The sequence below is a fragment of the Garra rufa genome, unplaced genomic scaffold (genome assembly GCF_049309525.1).
Source record: "Garra rufa unplaced genomic scaffold, GarRuf1.0 hap1_unplaced_001, whole genome shotgun sequence".
In the NCBI taxonomy this organism is placed as follows: Eukaryota; Metazoa; Chordata; class Actinopteri; order Cypriniformes; family Cyprinidae; genus Garra; species Garra rufa.
The window spans coordinates 4,806,147-4,816,222 of record NW_027394276.1 but is presented as its reverse complement, the minus strand read 5'-3'; the positions used below and the strand labels follow the sequence as shown (position 1 = coordinate 4,816,222).

At 39.4% G+C, this 10,076-nt stretch overlaps 1 protein-coding gene across 1 annotated transcript; it reads right to left on the bottom strand.

Moving 5' to 3' along the window:
* Window positions 1-1,376: 1,376 nt before the first annotated feature.
* On the bottom strand, window positions 1,377-9,715 carry LOC141302335 (uncharacterized). Its single transcript, XM_073832391.1, has 4 exons — window positions 8,963-9,715; window positions 8,794-8,858; window positions 1,830-1,975; window positions 1,377-1,727 (listed from the first exon to the last, which is right to left on the bottom strand). Exons 1-4 carry the CDS (start codon window positions 9,293-9,295, stop codon window positions 1,582-1,584), a joined length of 690 nt encoding a protein of 229 aa, XP_073688492.1. The 5' UTR covers window positions 9,296-9,715; the 3' UTR covers window positions 1,377-1,581.
* Between the last annotated feature and the right edge of the window lie 361 nt (window positions 9,716-10,076).

The window sequence follows — 10,076 nt, the reverse complement described above, 5'->3', positions numbered from 1 at the left end:
TGTTGTCTACATGCTCATTATTAGTCTTGTGAAGTTGGAGTCACGAATGCTAAGATAAACCGTCATGTCCTGTTCCAACAAAGACGTAACTTGCCTGAATTAAATACAGTCACTAATGAGCGTCTATATGCTCATCATTCGTCTCGTGAAGTCGCTTCCATTTTGCCGTTCACTCACTGGGTTGATGCTCATGAAATGCTCCAGCACAGCCACCGCATATAACTTAACAAGATTCTCTAAAACACCCCGAATTAACATTTACTATATAACCATCATTCCGCTAATAAACATCTTCTAAATAAATATAACTAAGAAATTGAATGCGCTTTGTCAGCACGCATTTCATAATCATAATCTTTTTTCAAAAACGTAATTGTGATAAAACATATCAGAAATGCAATAAAAACGATGTTTTGTTTGTTTTATTTCAATATTTCAGAATATTACTCAGTAAATTAACATTATCCAGCAAATTATTATTCACTCTTTAGCCTATAAACAGCTTTATAAACCTAATAAAACTGTAGTTTTAAATGAGGTTACATTTGTGCAAAGTTGATATGACTCCTGTGCTTGAAGACAGATATTCTATTTTGCTTATTGGTAATGTTGAGTGTTGCTGCTCATGCTTTTCATAAAATATTTTTATTGTTGTAATATGAATATTAAATTTAATTTGAAAGACTGCTAACATTCAACACTTTTTTTAAGATGACCAAAATAAAAAATAGACAGCAATATGGACTTACTTCACTCACTTGAAGATTTTATTTTTGAACAAAAACACTTTAGTGACAGTGCACTTCTTGTATTTTTTGCACTTTCAGACCTCTCTATTTATTGGTGTATAAATAGGAGTTTTGATTTGTATGCAAGGATGGAGTGATTGTTATAAATAAAACGGTTTGTTCAGTTCAGTGGTGTTGTAATCATTGTGTCAAAAACAGAAGTATAATAGTAAATAAATATTGGTTATGAATATTGGTTATCGGGCACATAAACTTGGTATCGGTACTAAAAAAATCAATATCGGTCAATCACTAAATAAGACACAAAATAATTTCACCATTTATTGAAGCAAAGCATTATGGCAAACAGAAACTAGTTTGACAAATTGGTTTTGACAAATTTATAATACAAATCAATTTATTTTAACTACAATTTTGTGAGTAACAAAGACAGTGCACAAATACTACTGATTACTAGATTTCTACAATTAAATTCAGCAAAATAAAACTGCTGTACAAAAAAAAACTGTATATATAGGTTTATAACATTTTAACATTCAAATATATTTTTTAATCAAAATCATTGTCTTGCATTAGGGTTAGGGTTAACAATGCATTGTATTTTAATTTCTTTAACATCCGAGAAAGGAAAATGCAAAATGCAAGTTATGGTGTAACAGGTGCTGAAATTCCCCCCCAAAAAACTAAAGAATAATTATTGCATGTATCAAGTTAATCACAATTTTCATTAAGTAAAACCAAGAGTAATGTATCACAAAAGCAGATGATAGAGTTTTCACAATAGTAATTTTAGGTTTAAATGTGACACATGAAAAAAAAAACCTTTGCAAAATTACATTGTTTCATTCCATAGCAGAAGCAGGAGCATGAACAGCATACTAGACAGAACCGGTGCAACAGCAGAAGATGTTTGCATTATAGTAACATTTTGTGTTGTCTGAGTTTGCTTGGTGGTTGAAGGTGAATCTTGCTGTTGCACTGAAAGTATAGGAAAACAAATACAAACCAACCAATGAAGGACCAATTCCAGCAAATGATTAGCTACATTCAAAAATAGTTTGAGGAAATTAGGAAACTCACCAACAATAATACTGTTAGGAATCACGTCAAGGAACACTTTTGATTCAGCAATTGCTGTCGTTAAAGATTCTTCAATGCTTGTTGCATTTGGAAGCACAGTCTGGTTTTTAAAAATAAGTTCTGTATCCACACCCACTGACCCAGGCCTGAAAGAAAAAAGATAGACAATAACCACTACAATAAAGGTGTAGGCTTGATTTTGACTACTATCTTGCTTTTAGGTTCAGTTATTAAAATGACTAAATTACAGAAAATAAATGATACATTGACTGCAACATAATCAGATATTACTATTTTGTTGGTGGTTCTGTGTTTTTGATTACAACAGCCATTTTCCTAGTCACACACACACACACACACACACACACATACATACATACATATTGTAATGCCAAGCCAGCAGAGGGAGCCCTCACCCGAATACTGACTGCTTACACTCCCTCTGCTGCTTCTACAGTCACTTCCTGTTTGGTACTATTTAAACATAGGCTGCATTCGAAATCGCATACTTCCATACTATTTAGTAGGCAAAAAGCAGTAGGCAAAGAAAAAGTATGCATGAAATCTCAAAAACCACAAAAGAGTAGGCGAGATTTACCTGGATGAAGCACTATTTCTCGCGAGATTCAGGTGTACGTATACCTAAGTATCGTTCGAATATGCCTACTTACCTACTATATAGTAGGCGAAATGGGTACGTGAGAAGAGTAAGCACAAAAGAGTAAGCGAGAGATCCCCGGATGCCTACTGCATCCTGCCCAGATTTCGAAGTGCAGATCGAGGGATAGTTTTCTACTTTTCTATCCCAGAAGCCCAGGGGAGATCAATACGTCATTATCGAACAAGATGGAGAACAGCAGCAAGGGTGTTTTCAAAAGTGAGTAACCTTATGCTGTTCCTTGTGTTACAATCGTGTAGAACAGACTGTTAAATCGTTTAAGGTGTAACAGTATAGTATATTTGTGATTGTTCTGTAAAAACATGTTTTATATGTATAGCAAACAGGGGAGATCCAGTAAACACACGTATATCTCCAAAGTGAATGTACATAAACCATATATATCTTAAAGATGATTGTTAAATGTCTATTTAATATGTGACAGAAAAAAGTTCGAAAAGAATTCCAGATGAGCACGTAATAGACATCTGAGTGTTGTGTGCTGTTACAGTAGAATTCACTGCTGTCAACACTGTTTACTTTATATGAATGGAATGTAAATAAACGCATGTACATATAGTAACTAAACATAACTGATCTTTTTTATTAATATAAATAGAGGAGCATTTGTGTTGGATAAAATGCGAGTGTAAATGCAGTATTAAGCACATGAATCACAGACATGACTTGAAACTTTTCTGGATGTTACAGGGACAGGACGTGATGGACGGCAGAGACAGGTGAAGCTGGACACGGTGGTCAGCTGCTTCATCAGAATAAAGCTGCAGAATTGGCACAGCTGCGTTGATGGCAGTAGTTATTTACAGGCTGTGAACACATGATTGTCAGAACAATTACTTTGAATAAAGCGTTGTTTTATGTGTCTTTGACTTGTATTTATTTATCATCAAGGTTACTTTTATTTATTTTTTTACAAATTTATTCATGTTTCTTGTTGTCAGTTAATAAAATATAGCATTAATTTATTACTTGACTGAGAATTGAGATGTATTCACATTGACTGCATAGTCATGAATATGTCATGCATATGGCGTATTAAAAAAAATACATGTAGTTCATTTTACTAAAAATATAATTAATTAGTGGTTAGCATTTATCAGTATTATTGTTCATAAGAGTTGGTGTTGTCTAGCAATGCATTCCGAGGTCATCTATAATTTCTAAGTGTAAAATCAAAAGTCTTCTCCAAAGACGTGATCTTCCAGCAGCTGATTGACGTCTCCTTTGTGCAGATATTGCAAACATTGCAAACATGGAGGGCAACGTACTAGGTAGGGTTGTTGTGATGCCATTGGGTGTTCTGTGCACCTGTCACCTTTATTTTATTTTATTATCACTGCAGAACTTATAAGTACATACAACAGCAGGAAAAGATAGTAGGCTGTTTTATCAGTAAAAAATCATAATGACAGAAAAAACTATAAAGGGTTTGCGTACATGTGATTCTCTACACATGAAAAAAATATTAAATATCTTTAAATTATCGTAATATTCATATAATCATAATGCATTAACATTGCATGTGTTTTTTTTTGTTATTTATAATCCTCTGGGATGAAACAAGAGAAATCCAACAATAAACAGAGGGAAACAAAGGAGATTTCAAGCCAGTTTTGCGTGTGGATAAACAATTTTGCACATAAATAAATTGAAAACCAATTCAAGTGGTTACGATTTTAGGTTTTCGTAACAAAAAATAACATCTTTAAGGATTACACTGGGTTACAGCCTAAAAACGTACTACAATCATAAAGGTATCTGTTTCTTCTAGAAGACCACAAAATGAGAAATTTGATCAACATCATAATATATACAAATAGATGAATTAAACCTGTCGCTCATATCTTTTAAATTGTTGCTCTTGTTTTAACGTCGTAGATCACATGATAATGTCATCATGGTGGATGATGTCCGAATCGCGTTCATACTCAATGAGATTTGGCTGTAGAGTAGGTACTCTTTTAGCGCTTGTTAAGTACGTACTTATTGAAATGAAGTACTTACTCATTAAGTATGCGATTTCGAATGCAGCCATAGACCATGTGCTCGCTCCTCGCGAAGTATTGCCAGTTAATCCTGCCTTACCGAGCGTTCTACATTATTACTCTGTCTGACTACCTGTTGCTGATTCTGCCTTGCCTTGTATTCACAAGTTTACGGATTACCCCATTGGATTGTTTGCTTTATTGGACTGCCTCACGACTTTGATCTACTGCCTGCCTTTTGACTATTGTTTCTCTGATTGCCCCACTGTATTGTTTGCTGTTCGGATTGCCTCGCTCGTTACTGACCTCTTGCCTGCCCTACTGTTTCTGAATTGTTTAATAAACGTCCGCATATGGATTCCAACCCAGCCTCAGCATCTACGTTACAGAATACTTCGCTTACCATAAATCCAGCGGATGTTTCTAACCTTCAGACGGCGTTCGCTTACCAAAGCGAGATGTTAAAGAGCTACCAGGAACAACTCACCAAATTTCAGTCAGTCAACGAGCATTTGACTCAATACATCAGATCTCTACCTCCTCCCACGCCACGTACGGTAAGCTTCGCCCTTCCTGACAAATTCGATGGCACTGCTGAATTATGTAAGGGGTTTGTTCGTCAAGTTAAATTGTACTTCGATCACCAAGAAGACAAATTTGAAACTGAAGAGAAGAAGTGTGCTTTCCTCATGACTTTATTAACCGGCAAAGCTATTGATTGGGCTTCAGCAGTATGGGATTCCGATCCCCGTTTCAAATACTCCATTGACTATTTCATTGAACAGCTCTGTGAAGTGTTTGAATATCCCACGGGGGGCAGGGATATATCAACACAAATTATTAATATTAAACAAGGTAACCGGACTGCTGCTGAATTCGTAGTCAAATTCAGAACACTGGCCGCTCAGAGTGGATGGAACGACATTTCTCTAAAAGCCATGTTTTTCAACAGTTTAAATTCTGATCTCCAAACTGAGCTAGTCTGCCGAAGAGAAGACTTCTCCTTCTCAGAATTCGTCTCTCTCACAGTTAAAATCAACAATCTCATGCGGCAAGCTCCCAAACGAAAAGTTGAGAGGGGTAATCCACGAAGTTCATCAGTTTCGTCAATGATGGTATCTCAACCACAGGAGTAACCAGTGCAACTAAATGTTTCCAGGCTATCAGAGGAAGAGAGGGAGAGGCGTCGAGTTCACCGCTTATGCTATTATTGTGGAGGAGCAGGTCATCGCAGCCTCGGATGCCCACAAAAACACCAAGCCAGCTCCAGGGTAAATATTAATCATTTCTCTACTCTCATCAATCGAACATTGACACTCCCTATTTCCCTTAAGAGTGATACTCTGTCTCTTGAATTGACAGCTCCACTATCGACACTTTTGAAGGGCAAACCTTCCAAACTTGGATGGAATGAAGAGGCCAACCAAGCCCCTATTCTGAAACACCCCGACCCTAACCTAACATTCGTTGTAGAGGTGGACGATTCGGACGTTGGGATCGGGGCAGTCCTTTCTCAGAGGCACGGTCAACCAGGCAAGCTACATCCTTGTGCCTCTTCTCCAGGAAACTAACCAGCGCCAAACGTAATTATGATGTAGGAAATAAGGAACTCCTTTCCATGAAAGCCGCAATCCGAAGAATGACGACATTGGCTAGAGGGCGCACCTCACCCGTTCCAAGTTATAATTGACCATAAGAACCTGGAATATATCAAAGGTGCCAAACGTTTAAATCCTCACCAGGCTCGCTGGGCCCTCTTTTTCACCCGCTTCCAATTCACAGTGACTTACAGACCAGGTAGTAAAAATAGCAAGGCTGATGCTCTCTCTAGGCGACACGATCTCCCCATAGAACGTCCAACCTCTGAATCCATACTTCCACCCACCGTAATTCTAGCCCCTATCTCTTGGGACATCATGGAGGAAATCCAACGGGAGCAGCAACATGATCAACCACCCGCAAACTGCCCTCCTAATAAACACTATGTACCTACAATTCTACGTCAACACGCAATACAGTGGGTCCACTCTTCATTAAGTGCGGGGCACCCTGGTATCTCACGAACACTCCATCTCATCCAGAACACATTTTGGTGGCCATCAATAACAAAGAATGTAACCACGTGCGTCAAGTCCTGCCCAATCTGTACACAATCTAAGACCCCCAAGGAACTACCCTCCGGTCTCCTCCAGCCATTACCCATTCCACAACGCCCATGGTCACACCTCTCCATTGACTTTATAACCGATTTACCTCCCTCCAATAACTTCACAACCATATTAGTAACAATTGACCGCTTCTCCAAATCTTGCCGTCTCATACCATTAAAGGGACTACCCACAGCAATGGAGACAGCCCTAGCCCTGTTCCATAATGTTTTCAGAATCTATGGTCTCCCTGAGGATATTGTCAGCGATAGGGGCACTCAGTTCACTTCCCAAGTCTGGAGAGCATTTTGTAAACAACTTGATATTAATGTGAGCCTCACATCAGGGTACCATCCTCAAGCCAACGGCCAGGTTGAATGACTCAATCAAGAAATTGGACGCTATCTAAGAACCTACTGCAGCCGAGAGCAACACAGATGGTCGGAGTTTCTCCATTGGGCAGAATATGCTCAGAACTCCTTAACTCAATCTTCCACAGGCCTTACTCTTTTTCAATGCGTCCTGGGGTTCCAATCGCCCATGTTCCCGTGGTCTGGTGAACCCTCCTCAGTTCCAGCCATAGATGACCAGATGCGACGTAGTGAGAGGGTGTGGGACAGTGCTCATGTCCGTCTCCAGCGGGCCATAAGGACGCAAGAGGTCCAGGCCAACAGACGACGACGCCCACATCCTCCCTACCAACCTGGACAACGGGTCTGGCTCTCAACGAAAGACATCAAGCTTCGGCTGCCCAGCAGGAAGCTCTCTCCAAGGTTTGTAGGACCATTTAAAATTCTACGAAGAATTAATGAGGTTACCTACCAATTAGAGCTTCCTGCTAATTACCGTATCTCTCCCTCTTTCCATGTCTCCCTCCTCAAACCGGTCCACCGGAATGCTGACCCCGGCCATGAAGCCCCAGAACCACCACCACCACTAGAGATTGATGGGACTCCCGCTTATCAGGTGAAAGAGTTGCTGGACTCGCAACGTCGAGGGGGTCAGCTCCAATATTTGGTGGACTGGGAGGGGTATGGACCTGAGGAGAGATCCTCCTGGACATCCTGGACCCATCTCTCACTGAAAAGTTTCATCGAGCCAGACCGACCAACCTGCACCTAGACCACGGGGACGTCCACGTCGAACTCCAGGAGTCGCTCCTAGTGGGGAGGGGGGAGGGGGGATTCTGTAACGCTAAGCCAGCAGAGGGAGCCCTCACCCGAATACTGACTGCTTACACTCCCTCTGCTGCTTCTACAGTCACTTCCTGTTTGGTACTATTTAAACACAGACCATGTGCTCGCTCCTCGCGAAGTATTGCCTTACCGAGCGTTCTACATTATTACTCTGTCTGACTACCTGTTGCTGATTCTGCCTTGCCTTGTATTCACAAGTTTACGGATTACCCCATTGGATTGTTTGCTTTATTGGACTGCCTCATGACTTTGATCTACTGCCTGCCTTTTGACTATTGTTTCTTGGATTGCCCCACTGTATTGTTTGCTGTTCGGATTGCCTCACTCGTTACTGACCTCTTGCCTGCCCTACTGTTTCTGAATTGTTTAATAAACGTCCGCATATGGATTCCAACCCAGCCTCAGCGTCTACGTTACAGATATATACAAGGATTTAGGTTTTCTTTTGATATTGGTGGTGACGTAACAGTAGAGACCAACAAACCCAATCATTCACACCCCCCAATCAGCTTTACCCACATATACAGTACACTAACATAAGTATATATAGAAAATCTCTGTTGTTCATCACCATATGAAAGCTGTTTAACTATATATAAAAGTGATCATTTTCTCCTGCATTTTTTTCTCTTGCTGCAGCAATTTCCAGCATTTGTTTACATGATACTGTTTCAATTGTATCTTGCTATTTCAATGTGTATGCTCATCTGTGAACTACTTGCAGATACTGTTCATCAGATATCCCCACTCCAAAAGCATTTTTGTGATGACCCTTTCATCATATATCTTCCTGTCTATATCCTTTATGTTTATGCTTGCAGGAGACTACTTGGATGATTTATCTATTGGGTAACACCAAACTAGAAAGAAATAAAGAAAAAGAACGAAAGAAAGAACAGAAGGAAAAAAGAATGAAAGAACGATAGAACGAAAGGGAAATATATAAAAGTTTGGTACCAGAATCTTATCACGTAGCATCTAAGGAAGCGGGTCCCATAAATTTCCCGGTAGATTCGATTGAGCTACAGAAAAACAAAAAGAAAAATAATTATACTAAACTCACAGACGTTGGACAGAATTTAGAAAAAAAAACTACTATATAAAATGAAAATATTTCTTAGACAACCTCAATAGTAATGTTTGTTGACAGAATCTGATACTCCATAGAAGCAGGATCATTGTAAGCATCAATGTATTGCCTTTGTAAACGGATTTGCAGAATAACAAATCCCTCGCCTGGCACTGCTGAACCTGTGGAGGCTTTAGTTGATAGATGAGTGGTTTGCAGTGAAGATGTGGTTGAGGTGGTAGTGACAACTTTAGAGTGTGTCGACTTTGCAAATATTACAGAAGTGGTGATATGATTACCAGCTGCACTGGACACAGACACTGCACTGCCAGATGGACTAGAAAGAACAGTTGTGCTTGATACATCTGTATGATGTACACTGTTTGACATTCCAGCAGAAATAGTTGTGTTTGATAAAACAGTATGAATTGCATTGTTTGAATGGCCATCTGGAGCAGTTGTGACTGGCGTATTGGTTGAAATTGTAGTATTTGGATAATGATTAGTAATGGCTTTGCTTGAAAGATTTTTAGAGACAGTTGTGTTGATCTTAGCAGGCAGAATAAATGTACTTGAGGGATAAGTTGTCACTGTGAAGGTGGAAGAGCTTGGTTGAACAGTTGTGTTTGAAAGATTAGTGAGAACTACAGTGGTCAAGGTTCCGTTATGAACAGTTGTGCTTGGTCGCTCAATATTAACTGTAGTATTTGATCCAACAGTGGGCCTTGTTGGATTGTTTAAAACTGTAGTGACTGGGGGATCAGTAAGAGCAGTTGTGTTTGAATGATTTGTAGAATTCCCAGTGCTTGAATGTCCATAGGGAGCAGTGTGTGATAGATGAGCAGAGTCTGCTGTGCTTAATGCTTTAGGAGAAGCAGTGTCACCTGTTGTGTTTGATGAACCAGCTGTGACTGCAGTGTCTGTAAAACCAGTAGGTAATAGTGTGCTTGACAGATTAGCAGGAACTACAGTGGTTGAGGTTTCAGTATGAATAGTTGTGTTTTGTCTATCAGTGGGAACTGCATTGCTTGAAACATTAATACGAAGAGTTGTGTTTGAAAGATGTGTAAGGACTTTGGTGGTTGAGGTATCAGGAGGAACAACTGAGCGTGATTGATCAGTAAGAACTGAAGCAGTTGTGAAAGCAACAGGAAGAGATGATTTTGATGAA

What these genes read in the sequence shown, in the direction of transcription:
- LOC141302335 (XM_073832391.1), bottom strand. Translation starts at nt 9,295, where the DNA reads ATGTCAAACAGTGTACATCATACAGATGTATCAAGCACAACTGTTCTT. An exon ending in CAACAAACATTACTATTGAG is followed by an intron (nt 8,859 to 8,962) that starts GTTGTCTAAGAA and finishes GTTTTTCTGTAG; the next exon opens with CTCAATCGAATCTACCGGGA. An exon ending in TGCTACGTGATAAGATTCTG is followed by an intron (nt 1,976 to 8,793) that starts GTACCAAACTTT and finishes TTTTTCTTTCAG; the next exon opens with GCCTGGGTCAGTGGGTGTGG.